The following is an 18,629-nucleotide window of genomic DNA, read 5'->3' as shown; positions in this document are numbered from 1 at the left end:
TGCACATAGCGTCTTTTGATCTCATTCATTCGTGAGTTACTCCCTTTATACAATTCGTATACATGTGACGTTTTTTGATTTGGTTCAACACTCTCCTCAACAATCGGTAAAGGCTCACCTTAATACCCTTTGTGTTCATGGAAAGTAAAGTTCAAACATGTATACCTTTCTTAGTAACATTTACTATATGTAAACAATGAGCGAATTGCCTAACTTACAGCCCTTGCCCTGAGGACTCTGGGACGGTTGACATCACCAAAGACATATTTACTTGACCTTTCAAAAATGCTGAACAAAACAGCTGTCTTAAATTTTGATCGGATGTGTTTTGGGGAATGGTAGGCTTGGAGGGGGGCTGATTGTCCTCCGTTCACTTTTGACTCTTAAAAAGGGTATTAAAACTTCCAACTTCCGACGTGTGTATGAGGAGGGGGGGGGGATGTAGAGTTCTCTCCTGATCGCTTTGAACTTCATATGCCCCAGGGCATAACTTACCACCCTTGCCCTGAGGGCTGTGGTGAGGTCGTCATCCTCAAAGACAAAATTTCGGGACCTTTCAACTATGCTGAACAAAATGGTTATTAGATGTGTTTAGAGAAATGATGGGTGGGGGGCCCTCGAATCACTTTGGACTATTAAAAAAGTTACAAGTCCTCCCAATTTCCAATCGAAAGAGCCCCAATGAAGTTTCTATGACAACTCCTTCTGTACAAAGTGCCTTGGTCTAAAACTAAAAAATGAATAAATAAATAAATTATAAATTGTCCCCACATTGCTCTTTACTTAGGCGGAGCTGTTGCGCTGCCTATAAAATAGTCTGTGGTAACCCTGTAAAATTTAGGCCCAAGTACAATCCAGGCTGGGTCACATAGATTTGCTTTGGTGGTTTGGTCCTGGAGTGGGATTTATTTTAGAGCTTTAAAAAATTGATTTTCAGGATAGTTAATTAAGAAAAGCTTAGTCATCTATTTTCTTGCCGAAACCATTAAATCAATGGTCTTCTTATTTATTTCAGATTAGTTTTTACCTATTTTCTTTTGATAATAGCCTTTTTCGTATTATAGGTTGTCACCTTTGAAAGACTTGAAAGACAATGTGGACTATACATTTAGCTGGAGGCCCACGGAAGGTGAATCATGCATCCATTGAATGGAAAAACAAAATTATTAGCTTTGGAGGATATTGCTCAAATGAGCAACCGCATAGAGATATTGATGTTTACTGCTTGGACACAGGTTTGACTTTTCTTTTTTTTGCTCAATTATAAAAAAAAATTCTCCAAAGGAAAAAATATTTTTGTGATAAGTTGAAAAAAGGAGAAAAGAAAAAAGTATAGTGACACATTACACAAATATATTTTCACAGTGTCATCTTATAACTACGACCACGGGCATGCGGTAAAAAATGGAACTATGGTAATATCTGTTGTCCCCAGAATTGCTACCCTGCGAAAAAAGAAATTACCAGATTTTAGTAATTTTTTGGTCGACTTGGTGATTTTCTTCAATAATCTTGTAATTCTTGTGCTGATTTAGTGATTTTTATTCTTAGGCAATATAAAAAATCACTAGAAATAGCGATAAATCACTAGAGACGGCAGCCCTGAATCAGCACATGATTCAAAACATGAATGTGTTTTGAACATAATCATGTGTTCAAAACACATGATTGTGTTTTTATCCTCGTGAGGAATCCTCCCCTCCTCCCGATTTAAAATTTTGGCTTCCATGCTTCTGTTAAATTTTCTTCAGTTTTTTTGAAACATGTATCGATTTTTTACTTTCGCTTAGTTTACTGTTTTCAGTTAGTTCGGACCAGTTTCTTTTCACATGTTCTTGCTGTTGATCATGCTTTCAGCCGGTTTGTTTTTTTTGTACACATCACTTTGATCTTGTTGTTTGTTAATACTGTCTATATTTACTACTCACCTTTTCTTCTTGTACTACCTTGTCTTCTTATCAAGATTCAGTGTGAAGCTGTTGCACACATTTGATCTTTCTTTTCTTGGCTGTAACTAAAGGACAAAATAAGAACAAACACAATACATCGTTCACAGAAATTGTTATTATAATCATAAAAATTAATGGGCTATGTAAATACGTAACACGCAAAATTAAAAGAATTGATTTACCAAGAACAAATAGTAGAATAATATGAGACGTACAAATCTTAAGATGACAAAATTAAGAATAGAAGAACAAACAACATCAACAGTATAAACTAAATAACATTATTACCCCAATCTAGTCCTCTTAATAAAATTCCCTGATAAATAAATAATTATTTCCATGGCCCAGCAAGGTGTCTCTGTATAGTCTGGAGCACTCCTTAGAGTAAATGTACCAAAACGTCTTGAGTATCACGTTCTCAATCCTACTTTTTTTAAACTCATAATAATGTGCCTCATATCGTCCATCACAGAGAAGATATTACATAATAGGGCATTCATGTTTCAAAGTAATGAAATAAAATGTAATGTACAAAAGTAATGTAATGAAAATGTAAGTAATGTAAAGTAATTCCGCTTGCATAGCATCGCTTCATTCTTTGCTAGTTTAGTTGTGATTCTAATAATGGTTACTGCTAGTTTTCTTTCCTGGTGAGAAAGGTAGCTCAGGATGTTATTTAGCAGACTTCTGGCTTTTAAAGATGCCACAGAGTCTCCATTTGTCCCTTATCTCTTTTAAGGCCTTAAAGGTCGGAACTGAAGAGTATTAGTAACATATAAGAGCTGAAACGGGCGCTAGTGTCGACAAAAACTGTCAACGCCATCTAGCATATGCTGACAATTGAATTTTTTTCCAGTGTAAGAATAAGAATAATTTATATAATTAGTGTAAATGGGAAAATTAGGGTATAAATTAGTTTCTGATCTCAGTTTCTATATGGTTGTAAAAAAGGGCAATTGTCGCCAAGCGCTGGATCGTGTGATAGTTTTCTGTCGATACTAGCGTCAGTTTCCACTCTTACAAGTTACCGATGCTCTCTGGGTCGGAACAAGTAACTCCTCTGAAATCTGTATCGCATCATGTCTTTCTAACTGTCGGGTCTCGCACAGTAAGTTCTTAAGACAGTGTTTTGCTTCCATTAAAGTGAAAGAAGATAATTCTTCACGAGTAATATTCATGCAGTGCTTGATATCATGGATCTGGCTCGAATTCGTCAAAACCTAAGTCAAGAAGTGGGAGATATAGTGAACATAACTTGGCCATTGAATATTTGTTCTTGATAAAAGCCTGGGCTCCTGACAAATACCACTCATGTTGGGAGCCCCTTCATATCCTTGTCCCCTGCATTGTTACATATCGAGACCAATTTTTTAATTCGACTTATGACAAATTGACCTACGCTTTCACTTCCCAAGTTTCCAACAGAAACAAACTTAAAGAACCCTTTCCTGATCTGAAAAGGTTCGCTGTCCAAGAATTGAAGCCCTAGGGGCATATTTTTCTGCTTTGATTTGTCAAATATCTTGTCCGCCAGAATAGTGAAAAAACGAACCGTTTTAGCTTGATCAGTAATTTTTGCAGTAATGAGCTGTCCAAAAGTATCAAGCAGTTCTTTCTGAATTCCTCGGCTGAAGTATTGGTCATTGCTCGTACTTTTCTCAAACACTATTTTCACTATTGGATCTTCTTTCATTATATAGCGTAGCAGTGATCTATAATTTTCAGTATTTTTACTGGCTTCACAAAGGTCGATTTTTCCGACTCTTGTTTCCTACAAAGTTCAAGTTCTTGCCATCCACACAGAAGTACTTTTTTTGTGATGAGATGGAGCTATTTTTGTTTATTTCTATTTCTTGTATTTTCTGAGTATTGAACAATTCAACTATATAGGACATTTGTCTGCCCAGAGTTGCCAGAAAACTACCTCCAAAATAAAAGCTTCTTTGTGGTAGGAATTTAACTGATGTTTAGAAATGTCTTCCAGGGTGTTTTTCCATTTCTGGTGAGGCTATATGACAAGCTGCCCCAAATTTTGACCAGTCCCTATCCAGCTTTATTATTTTTTCTATTGAATAAGTGCCCTCCAAAGTTTATACGACAACCTCTTCCATAAAAACCTTATATGCCTCCCGGGGATAACTAACAACCCCCTGTCCCCGGGCTGTGGGGGGTTGTGTCAACCCCGAAGGCATTGTTATATGATCTTTTTGACTATTTTGAACAAGATGGCTATCTCAACATTTCGATCGGATCTATTTGGGGAGAAACTGTGTGAGGGGGGAGGGAGCCAGTTGCTCTCCGATGACCATCGACTCTTCAAAAAGGGAACTATAATTATCTATTTTTAATCAAATGAGTCTCCTCCAAAGTTTATACGGCCACTTCTTCCATAAAAACTTACGTGCTCCAGAGGCATAACTTACAACCTTTGCCTGCGGGCTCTGGAGGGTTTTGTCCCCAGAGAAGTTATTATGTGACGTTTTGACTATTTTGAAAAAAATGGCTATCTCAAAATTTTGATCAGATGTATTTGGGGAAAATAGGGTGGGGGGGGGTTTACTTGTCGTCTGGTTACTTTTGACTCTTAAAAAGAGAACTAGAACTTTCAATTTCTAATCGAATGAACCCGGTCCAAAGCTTAGAGGGTCATCCCTTCCATACGAAGTGCCTTTGAGGACAAAGAAAATTGAAGCCTTATGGCCTCCAAAGTTTATACCTCCATCCCTTCCATAAAAACCCTATATGTCCCTGGGGTTAACTTACAATCCTTGCCCCTGGGCCCTGGCGGGGCTGTGTCGATCTTGGAGGTATTGTTGTATGATATTTTCTATTTAGAACTAAATTATTATCTCAAAATTTCAGTTGGATGCATTTGGGGAAAAGATGGCATTAGAGGCGGGATAAGTGCCCTCCGGTCACTTTTGACTTCTAAAGACCGAACCAGAACTTTCAATTTCCAATCAAATGAGCCTCCTCCAAAGTTTATACGACCACCCTTTCCATAAAAACCTTATAAGCCCTCGGGGCGTAACTTACAACCGTGGCCCCGGGGACTGGGGCTTTTGTCAACCCTGGAGGCCTTTTAATATGATCTTTAGACTATTTTAAACAAATGGCTATCTCAAAATTTAAATTAGATGCATTCGGGAAAACGAGGGGGTGGGAGGGAAATGAGTCTGCTCCGAAGCTTAAACGACTACTCCCTCCCTATGAAGTGCCTTTGAGGACATTACTATAGTATAGACAACGCTAAGCCTTGCTTCTGTGGCTAAAGCAATAATAACAAAAATAAACAAAAGCAGAGATTTTCTGAATCTTTTTTGTCTTCTGTACTAGTTAATATCAGTCAAACATCTGTTTTCTAACATTGTGAGAATATCTGCGATTTAAAAGAAGAGATCGACACCAAATCTTGAGATTTTCCCAGAAGACGCCATTTTTGTCCGGTAAGTCCATAGTTAAGGCCCAAATCCTATCTCGTCAAACAAATGATCACTTTTAGGTGAGTCAGACTAAATTTAATTTTTGCCAAAATGAGTCAAATTCAAGACAAGCAGAAACCAAGATAAGTAGAGCTGACGCCCTCATGTCCCCCTTATTAGCACATGAAAACTGAAAACAAATACATATTTTAAATATTTTCTCTTTTTTAACTTTAACAAATCCAAACCTATTAAGACATCATCAGCAATAATGCCTATTAAGACATCAACATATCAGCGATGAATATCGGTATGTCTTACCATAGGCAGTGCAATAGTGCTGCCGAAGTAAACAGCGATGTAGTATTTATTTATTTTTATTTTTTTAGATCAAGGCACTTCGTATAGAAGGAGTTGTCGTAGAAACTTCGAAAGGAGCTCATTTAATTGTAAAGTGAAAGGGCTAGTGCCCATTTTATAGTTGAAACTGATTGGAGGGCAACCTGTCCCCTCACTCCCAAGCCCATCATTTCCTCAAACATATCCAATCAAAATTTTGATTGACCATTTTGTTTAGCGTAGTTGAAAGGTCTGATGATTTTATCTCTGGGGATGACACCCCCCCCCCCTTCCACAGCTCTCAGTGCAAGGGTTGTGGGCCCTGGGGGCATATACGGTTTTTGTAGAAAGGATGGTCGTATAAGCTTCGGAGGGGACTCGTTGGATTAGTAATCATAAGTTTTAGTGGCATTTTGAAGACTCAAAGTAATCGGAGGGTAACCCCCTCCCCCTCCCCTACACATCTATTTTTCCGAATTCCATCTGATAGAAATTCTGAGGTAGCCATTTCTTAAAAAAAAAACAGTCCAAAGATCATAAGCAGTGCAATAGCACTGCCTAAGTAAAGAGCGATGCGGACACAATGTTTTTTTTTTAGATCAGGGCGCTTCGTATAGAAGTACGTCGATTGAAAACATTGGGTTGAAAATGGCAAGACCTATTGCCCTTTCTAATAGTCAAAAGTGAATGGAGGACAACCAATCCCCCCCCTACTCCCGTCATTTCTTCAAATGCATTCAATTAAAATTTTGAGATGGCAATTTTGCTCAGCGTATTTGAAAAGTTCGGTAATTGTGTCTTTGAAGCTTAACCCTCTCCCCCAGAACAATCAGGGCAAGGAAAAAACATTATACCTCAGGGCATATAAGTTTTTATGATAATATAAGGTTTTTAACAGTGGTTGCAAAAACTTCGGAGGGGGCTCATTGAATTGGAAATTGAAAGTTCTAGTGCCCGGTTTGATAGTCGAAAGTATTTGGAGGGCAACCAGTCCCTATCGCCCGTGATTTTTTCTAACACATCCAATCAATCTTTTGAAAGGTCATGTAATTGTATCTTTCGGGATTACACCCCCCTCCGCAAGACCCTCAGGGAAAGGGCTATAAGTTATGTCAATTGCCCATTGTTAACATTTAAGGTCTTTATGGAAAGGGTAGTTGTATAAACTTTCGATTTGGCTCATTCAGTTGGAATTAAGAATTCCTTATGTTCTTTTTAAGAGTCAAAATTGATTGGAGGGCAACTAGCCCCACCCCCGTCTTCTTTTCCCCAAATTTATCTGATAGAAATTTCGAGATAACCATCTTATTCAAAATGTTCTAAAGATCCTATATAAAGGCCTTGGGGTTGGAATAGCCCCTCAGAACCTAGGGTCGAGGTTTTTAGATTATGCCCCAAAAGCATTTAAGATCTTTATTGAATGGGTGGTCGTATAAACTTTTAATAGGGATCATTTGATTGGAAATTGGAGTTATAGTGCTCTTCTTAAGAGTCAAAAGTGAATTGAGGGCAACCAGCTTCTCCCCTCCCACTATCATTTTCCGAAACAAAAATCCAATCAAAATTTTGAGACTTGTACTTTCTTCAGAACCTTTGAAAGATCTTGTAACTATGCCTTTGGAGACGTCAACCCCCTCACAGCCCTAGAGTCGGATTTAAAGCTTTGATGCTCCTAGGCCCAGGCTTTTTCGCCACTCTGTTTTTGCGGGATTTTTGAGGAAGTCCCTAAAAATTCGGGGATAGTGGAAGCACTGATCGAAGCGCAACTGATGAGCCAAAAGTAATAAAAGAAAGAGATGATATCAAACTCTCAGCTGCCATTCTTGGGACAAATCTGACAGTTTATAAGTGGCCACGGAGTTCCTGTGTTATTTTAAAATCACTTCTGTGAATAGGTTGCATGGCAAAGGAGTGCACTTGTCACTTTGACAATAAATAACATTGATCCAGCTTTTGTCAAGAAAAATAATCACTCAGTAATAATTTATTTAGCTCCCTGGCATTTTGCGCCCCTGGACCCGGGCCTAGTGGACCTTTTGGTAAACCTAGGCCTGCACAGTCCCCAGAACAAAGGATGTAAGTAAGGTAATTTGTTCTCTTTTTACATAAAGTATATCTTATTATGCATGTTTGACCTTGACTTTCCAAAAAGACAAAGGGCATTCAGTTGAGCCTTTCAGAGAGGGTTAAGGAGAGTGTTGAACTGAATCAAAACAAATTTTATGAATACGGGCTTTCAAAGGGCCGTAACTCAGGAGTGACTGAGTATATTAATTTGAAACTTTCATAAAATGATAAAGGAGATGATCAATTGACCAAAAAGGTAATATTTGCACGCCACTACTACTACAAGTATCACAACTACTCCTGCTTCCATTACTGCTACTGCAACCACGGTTATACTTTTAAAATATTGATGGGAAATTTGAACTAAGTCAAAAGACACTATGTGCATGCACATTCAAAAGAACCTATCTCAGGAATGGATTTGAGTATTAAATTAGAACTTTCAGAAAATGCTTAAAGGGGAAGATCAATTGACCAAAAGATAATATGTGCATGCTAGTACTAATGTTACTACCGCTGCTACATTTACTACTACTGTTGCTGCTGCTAATTCAACTACAACCTCTATTGCAACTACTAGTAAAGCAAAGAACATTGAGATGAAAATCACTTACAGTCTATCAAAAAGATATATCAGTAATTTCATAGTAACGGCTAATTGTATTAAGTTGAAACATCCAGGACTTGATGAGAATGATATTCAAATCACCAAAAGGCAATACATATACTATTAATACTATCACTACAGTTCCTGTAACTAACGACACTAAGGGTATTAGGTTGAAACTTTTAGGGAACGTTTAGGAGGAGTTCCAATTAAACAAAGAAATTACATGTATTCTGGTTTTCAAAAGAGCGTATAAGCAATATCATAGGCATCGCCGCTCTATAATAGCTAGACGTATCATTGAAACCTTGAAAGAAAGTAATTCGATTCAAGATTAAAAGTTCGAGTGCCTTTTTAAAGGGTACCTCCTCGCAAGCCCTTTCATTTTACAAATACATCCAATTAAAATCGTGAGACAACCATTTCTTTTTCAGCAAAGTAGATCAGTCCAGCAGCTATGTCTCTAAGGATATTGGGTATGTAATCCTCACAATTCTCTAATTAGTTCATTATGCTTTAAAACTAAATGTTGCTTTAAAACTAAACCAAAAGGCACTGTGCGTATGGTTGCGAATAAAAAACCTCAGCAATGTATCTGGAACGACCGTAGGTATTAATTTGAAACTTTCAGGGCTACTACTATTACTACTTCCGCTCTTACAATGTAAATAAATCAAAAGGGTGTAAGTGTGTCCAAGTTTTTAAAGAGCATAGATATAATTTTGTAGAAATGATGTTAAGTTTTATTTTTCAGGCCAGCTTGAGGAGGTATAAACTTAAATTAAACAATACTATTTGTGTCAGGATTAAAAATTGTGAAAAAAGATTCTCCTCCATACAAACAGCAAACCAGACTTTGGATTCTTGTAGAAAAATACCCGAAAAGATGTATTTTTTTCTTGAAAAAGATTGCATCAATAAAAAACGAACAGAAATTAGTTTTAAAATTTCTTCCAAAAAACAAGTTTTTTAAAGAAAAGTAAAGAGCTCCCCTAAGCCAAAAGTGAGCAGAAATGAAGTCAAATAGCCTACCAAGCGTAAAACTACCACAAGTTACCATCAATAAATAAATGAAACTCAAAACGAGCAGAAATTACAACAAATAACCTACTCAAACTCAAAACGAGTAAAAATTAACACGAGCAGGCCGGACAACCCCCATGCCTTCTCAAGACCAGAACTTAATTTGTACTTTACTGAAAACAAAATGTATTTAAAATGTTTTCACTTTTTTTTACTTTAATAAAAAAGAAATTGTTAACTTTAAGAAATCAGTAGCATTATAGGTATTCTAAACTGACAATCTCGGTCATCGGTTTTTTTTTTTTTTTCAGTAAAGTGCAAAATGTATTCTGGTCTTAAGAAGGCTGGGGTTGTCAGATCTACTCATTGTAATTTTTGATCGTTTTGTGTTTGACTCGGTTATTTATTGTAATTTCTGTTCGTATTTTAATTTATTTATTGATGGTGATTTGTGGTAGTTTTATACTTGGAAGGTTATTTGACTTTATTTCTGCTCATTTTTGGATTAGTGGAGATCTTTACTTTTCTTTGAAAGAATTTTTTAGTGAAATAAATTTTTTAAATTAATCTCTTTAAACGAGTTTAAACTATTTTTCTAAAAAATGGCCCCCTATTTGCTTTAATAATCAAATATCTTTGAAAAGACAACAATTTGTCTCAAATTGTTTCCGGACTTTCTTTAATAATCAAATATCTTTGAAAAAACTTAGTATGAAAAGACTTTTTTAATATTTTTTTTAATAAAACTTTTTTAAATTAATTTCTTTAAACGAGGGATAATTGTGTACTTATATATGAATTTTCTCTCAAAAATAGCTCCATATATTCGGAAAATTGGCATCCTGGGATTTTCTGGCATAAAAAAACGATCTGCCCTGCATAGAGAACGAGTTTGAGAAAACTCGTTAAGAGCCTTAATTTTGGAAACAAAAATCACCTGAGTGATGTCATATTTTCTAGCTCATTTCAGACGCATATATACGTCATATTTGTCTCAGTAGTGGTTGTATTGTTTTTAGTGTCATTTAGTTGTATATTTATGAGCACATTTTCAAGAGAACACATTACACCATTTCCCCCGTCCGCCCTCAGGAGTGAAAATATCGTGCTTATATCAGTGACGCATGCAACATTACAAAAAGGACATGGCTAAGTATAAAATACCAAGTGTAATTAGTCTATTTACAAAAGGTGTTTTAAACAGTTTCGTAAAGCCTAGAGGACAAATTAACAACCTAGACTAGACCATCAAATGTGACAAGACTGAAAAAAAATGGCGCCAAACCTATACACTACGCAACTTTTGATTGCAATTCCCTGGGGAGTCGTCCGTTTTCCCAAGGAAAGAGTAGCAAACAAAGGTGATTCATTTGGAAGTTGCTACTTACAACGAAAATAAATATATACAAGCCTGCCACATGCCGAGTGCCCAACCCGGTCTCGAAATCGGCTGCTAATAAATTAGTGAATTATTTATGTTCAAGGTTGTCTGTAAGGTTAGGATGACTTCATCCGAGTAAGACCAAAAATTGTGCTGACCTTCAATCCCTGTGATTCGAAACTTTCCTTCTTATCCCAGTCTTATAATAAAAATACTGCTAAAAAATTCTCACAGAAGATTATGGCTGATCCAGCATTTTTATTTGATATCAAGATGTTACCTGAAATTTAAATTCCAATACTTTAGTTCTTAAGTAAAAGTAACCAAAAAACTTTACAACGGTTCTTGCAATTTACCCATAATAATAATAATTAAGCTAAAAACGATCTGAAAATAACGTACAGTTTATTTTACATTTTTCCAAAAAAGTTTTTAAAACAAAAAAAAAGTAATATTCAAACCAAAAAACGAGCATAGGTAAAGTCGCATAAGGCAAATTAAAAGCCAAGAGAAATGGAGGGAATAATTGCGACAAACTTAAAAATCACCAAAATCACTTGAGATAAATGAATGAAATCTCAAGCAAACAGAAATTGAAATAAATTGTTGTTTTTATACTGTGTATTATAACAATGAAAATATTACTTCCTTGAAGTTTGACCCAGTTGTTGTTCCACAGATACTTATCGTTGGTCAGCTTTGAATACAAAGCATCAGATTGAAGGGAGAAGTCTACCATGTCAAAGGTTCGGTCATACAGTCATAAGATACAACAATAAGGCTGTACTCTGGGGAGGAAGAAACGAAGCTGAAGCTTGCAGCACATTATATACATTTGATTTAGGTAGATTCTTTAAGTTTATTTTGCTCATTCTTCTTAGTCCATTAAAGTTGAGCTGTGAAAACAGAAAAATTTGTGTATTTTTTAATCTTTTATTCTTATTCTCCTGGCGTTAGTTCACGATAATATCATAGTCAAACAGTTCGTGGTAACGAACTGTAGTAAGGAGCGACCCGCCTCAATAGTAACCGAAACTCTAAAAAATGGGATTTTGATAACAGTAATTACATAAAAGAATCGTATTTTTATTCAGGTTTTATTCTTATTCTCCTGGCGTTAGTTCACGGTAATATCATAGTCAAACAGTTCGTGTTAACGACTTGTAGTAAGGAGCGACCCGCCTCAATAGTAACCAAAACTCTAAAAAATGGGATTTTGATAATAGTAATTACATTAAAAGGATCGTTTTGCGCTGATCCTAAATATGTAAGTTTCATCAAGTTTAATTTCACCCATCAAAAGTTACGAGCCTGAGAAAATTTAACTCATTTTAGAAAATAGGGCGAAACACCCACTAAAATTTAAAGTATATTAACGAAAATCACACCAACAGATTCAGCGTATCAGATAACCCTACAGTAGAAGTTTCATGCTCCTATCTACAAAAAATTGGAATTTTGTATTTTTTCCCAGAAGACAGATCATGGATGCGTGTTTATTTTTTATTTATTTTTTTTTATTTTCTTTTCCCCATGGGGGATCGTATCGATCCAGGGGTCTTAGAATGTCGCAAGAGGGCTCATTCTAACTGAAATCAAAAGTTCTAGTGCCTTTTTTAAGTGACCAAAAAAATTGGAGGGCACCTAGGCCCCCTCCCACGCTCGTTTTTTCCCAAATTCACTGGATCAAAATTTTTAGATAACCATTTTGTTCAGCATAGTCGAAAACCATAATAATTATGTCTTTCGGGAAGACTTAATCCCCCACAGTCCCCTGGGGAGGGGCTGCAAGTTACAAACTTTGACCATTGTTTACATATAGTAACGGTTATCGGGACATGTACAGACGTTTTCAGGGGACTTTTTCACGTTATAGGGTGGTCGGGGGAGGGGATTACGTGGTAGGATCTTTCCATGGAGGAATTTATCACGAGGAAAGAAAATTTCCATGAATGGGCCGCAGGATTTTCCAGCATTGTAAAAAAAAACAATGAGAAAATAAATAAAAAAAAAGTTTTTTCAGGTGGAAGAAAGGAGCAGCAGCATTAGAACCTAAAACGAACAGAAATTCTTACGTATATAAGGGTTTTTTTTCCTCCACAATACCTCACTCTTTATGCTAAAGTATTTTTTAGTAATTCCAGCCATTTGTTTTATGGCCTTTGTGATTCTGGGGTCATTCTTAAAGAATAACCAAATTGAAGCTTTAATGTAAAGACCGAGGCATTGACGAACGGGAGAACGCCCTCATATACGAAATAAAAATACACAAATATAGAATTTCGGTAGGTAAGTTAATTCGTAAGTTACATATATTTATTACTAACAAAAGCGTTTGTAAAAAAAATTTCTAGTTGCCTTTTTAATTAACCAAAAATAGCAGTGCAATTAGGCCTCCTCCCCACTCCTTTTTTTTATCAAAATCGTCCGATCAAAACTATGAGAAAGCCATTTAGAAAAAAAATAATATGCAAATTTCATTTTAGTTATTCATTTGAGGTGAGCCAAATTCAAAACATGCATTAATTAAAAAAACGTTCAGAAATTAAACAAAAAACAAGTTTTTTTAACTGGAAGTAAGGAGCGACGTTAAAACTTAGAACGAACAGAAATTATTCCGTATATTAAAGGGGTCGTCCCCTCCTCAACGCCTCGCTCTTTACGCTAAAGTTTTTTTTATTGTTTTAAACAGTAGAATTGGGAGGAAGAGTCAAACTTTAGCGTAAAGAGCGAGGCGTTGAGGAGGGGACGACCCCCTTTCATACACGGAATAATTTCTGTTCGTTTTAAGTTTTAATATCGCTCCTTACTTGCAGTTAAAAGACTTGTTTTGTTTTTTTATTAAATAAGTTATAAGGAACATCGCTTCTGATTCTCTGATACCAGGCTCAGTTATCTTACATTTTAGGTAAGCTATATTTTAATCTGACAAAAACCGTTTCAGTAGTCAGAAATGACGGTTTTACCTTGCTCATTACTACTACTTAAACAAAATTAAGATTTCATTTCTACTTTACGTTATGGCGGTAAGGAAGCATATGTAGTTCTGTTTTTTCTCTAGATTTTAAAAGTACATTGTAAATTTGTAACAGCATAGAATTATTTTTTTTAATGATAATTTGTGCGTGTATTTAAAAGTGTATTTATAATTTTGTGTAACTATATCAGTTACTAGGTGTGTTTGTGTATCAGTGTCGTCGCTAAAATTATATTACATTGAAGAAAGCAGTGACTCTTTTACAATGAGGCCAAATTTGGTGATGCAATAAAATAATATTTTCTAAGGAAGCACTTAATTCACGAGTATTGGAAACTCGACAATAGGGAATGATAGACGGTTCTCAGTCTTGCAGAACTATTAAATAAATAAAAAACAGTTTTTTCAACTGAAAGTAAGGAGCAATATTAAAACTTAAAACAAACAGAAATTATTACGTATGTGAGGGGGGCACTTCTCCAAAACACCTCTCTCTTTACGCTGAAGTTTTTAGTGCTTAAAGCTTTTTTTGTTCTAACTAAACGAAAATGGTGTTTCAGGAATTGTTCTTAAAGGATTGGGACAGAATTCAGACTTTAGCGCAGAGAGCGAGGTCTTGTGGAGGAGTAACCTCCCCATATACGTAATAATTTCTGTTCGATTTAAGTTTTAATATTGCTTACTTTTAGTTGAAAAAACTAGTTTTTTATACTTAATTTCGAATCGTTTTTTAAATAATGCCAGGAAATCTGGCTATTCCTCCACGGAAAAATCCCTCCTCCCCAAGGGTTTATTCTATAGACAATTCAATCCTGGTGAAAAATTACCTCGGACAATTACCCTTAACATTTCCACGCATAAAGTTGAGACGGAAAAGAGAAAGCAAGACGAAGAATTTCGAAGAATTTAAGAAGAATTTCGTATAGCAATTCTGACAAAGTTCCCCGGTGTAAAATTTCCCGTGAAAAATTAACCCCTTGGAAACTTCCCTCCCCATGAAAAATTACCCCCGTGGAAAATCTCACCAGCGAAAAATCCCCCCGCCCCTCGAAATATGTATGCATACTTCCCAATAACAAATCCTATAAGTAGACAAAAGGCAAATTTTGAAACTTAAAAGACCTTTCCCCAGGGGGGAAGGTCATGATATCCCCTGAGGCATAGTTGCTGAACAAAATGGCTATCTCAAAATTTTGATCGGACGATTTTGGGGAAAAGGGACGTGGGAGGGGGCCTAGTTGCCATCCAATTTTTTTGGTCATTTAAAAAAAACAAGAACTTATAATTTCCTTTCAAATGAGCTCTTTCACAATGTTCTAGGACCACTGGGTCGACACGATCGTCCGTGGACAAAAAAAAAACAACAATAAACACGCATCCGTGATCTTTCTTCTGGCAGAAAATACAAAATTTCACATTTTCTTAAATAGACGCTTTAAACTTCTGCAGTAGGGTTATCTGATACGCTGAATTTGATGGTGTGATTTTCTCAGGCTCGTATCCTTTGACAGGTATGATTAAACTTATTGAAACTTATATATTTGAAATAAGCATAAATCTCTGATTCTTTTGATATATCTATTGGTATCAAAATTTCGTTAGAGTTTTGGTTTTTCGTGAAAATTTGTATCCTGAGATGTTCTGGCTTAAAAAATCGATCTAGATTGGTCAGAAGTTCGAGAAAATTCTTTAAGGGTCTTAATTTCGGAATAAAAATTATGTGAGGTGTGTCATTTTTAAATATATCGGTATTGCAATAACGTTGTGACACTTGTCACTCTTATTTGAAAAAATTAAAGATTTTCATGCATGGAGTTTACATTAAGTTGCTTAAAAAGCACAAAACTGATAAATGCAAAAATATTTGTAGATATTTTGACAAGGGATTACAACAATTCAAAACCTGAAAAAATAAATCCAAAAGTTTAGACCTTAGTAGAAATTGTTGTTAGAACTCAGACTTGACTCAATCATCAAATATGATAGAATGTGAGGAAACGGTCGCAAAAGAGGGAAAAAAAATTCTGAAGTCCCTAATTTTGACTCAATTAACCTTTGGCAGCCGTATATATGTATACGTATAATTGGCACAAGATCAAGAGGACGTCCATAGAACAACATGTAAATGAACAACCTAGACCATGTGACAAGACCAATCCGAGAAGCTCGTGTAAATGACATTGAAAAATGTCTGAAGTAATGATAAGCGAGACTGAAGAACAAAGAAATATTTAGGTTGGCGTTTCTTCGTTCCATTAAAATTTTACTTTGTCTTCTAACCGCAGATTTCCTTGTGCAACTTTTTCGTTTGCAATTTTATGTGATTTTTGTTGTTTCTTGTTCCATGCATTATTCTTAGCTGTTTTGAGTTGTCAAATTTTGCAATGTTACATCCGTCATAGATACTAAAAACTATACGATCACCCCTGGGGAAAAACGATATAATTATGCTCTTTGAATGTAAATAAATGTATAATAACGTCTTTCACATGTTTTTTTTCTGGCATGAATTCAATACCCCTTTCCTGTTTATCCTTTCCCGGACGCCAAAATAACTTTATTCTATTCCAGGGTGGTTTAGACGCTTGGACTTGGGTTCTTTTTCTCCTTTCTGTGTATCTTTGCAGACGCTAAAATAATACTTCTTCATTCTAAGGGGAAAATCAAAGAACTACTTAAAACTGTAAAAATCAAAGAACTGCTAGAACTATTTGCTTCAATTGAATTAAGTAGTTCTAGCGTGAATTCATTCCATCCTTCCTGTGTATCCTTCACAGAATCGAGCAAGCTAAACTAGCACGTTCCTTCATTCCATTGTAATTTTGCTTTTTCTACTAACTGCAGATTTCGTTGAGCAATATTTTCGTTTGTAATTCAATTTGATTTTTGCCGTTATTTGTTCTATGCCTTTTTCTTTTAACTGTTCAGGCCAATTTCTCATCTTGTGTAATTTTGCATGCCTTTTATATGCTAGAAACGATACGACCACTCTAGGGGAAAATTCAAATAAATTTTGCTCTTGAAATGTGTATAAATGAAGCGACTCGCATGGTTTTTTCTTCCAAAAAAGTTCTAACGGATATATAATATATATATATATATATATATATATATATATATATATATATATATATATATATATATATATATATATATATATATATATATATATATATATATATATAACCAATACGTTATTCTTTAATTCTTTAATTTTGCGTTATTCTTTGGTTTTAAGTCATGAGCGAATCACCTGTTTCACTTGAATTAAGAAATTCTGGTTTGATTTCAATTCCTCCTTCCTGTTCATGCACCATCGCTTTTATTGGATTTCTTTTTTTCTGGGAATTGTTGTGATTCTTCATTATTGCGTCTCTTCTAACGATAGCTTTCATTTACGATTCAGTTTGATCATCACTGTTTTTTTTTATATCGCAAATTTTGTTGTTCATTATTTTTATTTGGAATTTTTTGTGATGCTTGTTGACGCATGTCTTGTAGTCGCAGGTCTCTTTTGCGCTTCATTTTCGTTGTTCATTACCTCAGAAAATTTTCCATGCCTTTTACTATAGCTGTAGATTCATTTAAAATCATCTGTAATGTCGTATGACGTCTTAGATACAGAAAAACTTCTTTTCCAGCTTTTCCCCAGTCGGTATATTTTTCTTTAGTTGCGTTGTTGTATAATTCAGTAACAGCCACGAATTTTTAAATGTCTATGCTTTCTGAAATATTTGAATTACGTATTGGCATAATCATCGTTCTATCCTTTAGTTTCGAGTCACATGGTGACAAATCAGCAATTTTAGTTGAGTTAAGAAATTCTTACGTGAGCTCACATGGGTTTAATTCTTCTTTCTTTTTATCCTCCATAGGCGCCAAGATAACTTCATTCCATTCCAGGGTGGGTTTCCTAACCGCCTGGGCGGTTAGGAAATTCAATTGTGGGCTCATTTTATTTTTCCTTTGGACCTTTGCAGACGCTAAAATAAACACGCCTTCGTTCAAGGGTGAAAGATCGGTAATTTCTCTAAAAAATTTTAATACTGGTGTGAATTAAATTTTTTTTTTCTTCCTTTCTATCCTTCACAAACACACGCACGCTAAATAAACCCACTTCTTCATTCCGTTGTAATTTTGCTTTGTTTTCTAACAGTAGATTTGGTTTTGCAGCATTTTCTTTTGCAATTCAATGTGATTTTTACTGTTCTTGGTTCCATGCGTTTTTCTTTAGATGCTTGAGTCGTTTGTCATCTTGTATAATTCGAATCCGTCATCTATAGTAAAAACTATGCGACCACTCTTCGGGGAAAAGGACGTAATTTATGCTCTTTAAATGTATAGAACGGTGGCTTCACCACGCGTACAGAATCAATATATACAATGTACCGCAGACAATGCAAACTTCTTCTTGATGTCCTGGTGTCACCATAGGCTCGATACAACCACATTGGGAAAAATATTTATTCTTTCCTAAATTTGTCACTATTTAGGTCCTTCTTATGGCCAGAAATGTCAATGTGCTGGTTTTCAGAAAAAAAAAGCTGTGCAATCGATTTCGAGGAAAAATATATAATTATATATGCACACAATTATTGCTCCTTTAATTGATTTTTAAAAGGCACATAATTCTAACAATACGAAGTTTTGTTGACAGTTAGCAATCCCTCCTTCCACATAGCATTATATGTTCGTCGTTCGTTTTTAATTGGTAGCAGAATTTTCAAGTTACGTTGTTTTTTAACACTAGAATATGTCTCGTACAACATGTCATGATTAAAAACAGGAGTACGAAGTCGGCGCCAACAAATTCGAAAGTTTGGGCTTGTAATTTGTATATTGTCGCGAATGCAGGTCGAAGTGA

The 18,629-nt window shown here is 35.5% G+C and overlaps 1 protein-coding gene across 2 annotated transcripts in view; it reads left to right on the top strand.

Annotated features, from left to right (window-relative positions):
* LOC136028885 (kelch domain-containing protein 3-like) overlaps positions 1–18,629 on the top strand; it is a 75,744-nt gene that overhangs the window by 16,726 nt on the left and 40,389 nt on the right. For both annotated transcript variants that reach the window (XM_065706842.1, XM_065706851.1), the window contains exons 2-3: positions 1,065–1,235; positions 11,468–11,632. In XM_065706842.1, the coding sequence (XP_065562914.1) occupies positions 1,094–1,235; positions 11,468–11,632 (307 nt within the window). In that variant the 5' untranslated portion in view covers positions 1,065–1,093. The remainder of the gene's footprint in view (positions 1–1,064; positions 1,236–11,467; positions 11,633–18,629) is intronic.

The sequence above is a fragment of the Artemia franciscana genome, chromosome 1, assembly GCF_032884065.1.
Source record: "Artemia franciscana chromosome 1, ASM3288406v1, whole genome shotgun sequence".
NCBI classification, from domain to species: Eukaryota; Metazoa; Arthropoda; class Branchiopoda; order Anostraca; family Artemiidae; genus Artemia; species Artemia franciscana.
Note: the sequence above shows the minus strand (reverse complement) of the source record. Positions and strands in the feature narration are given on the sequence as shown.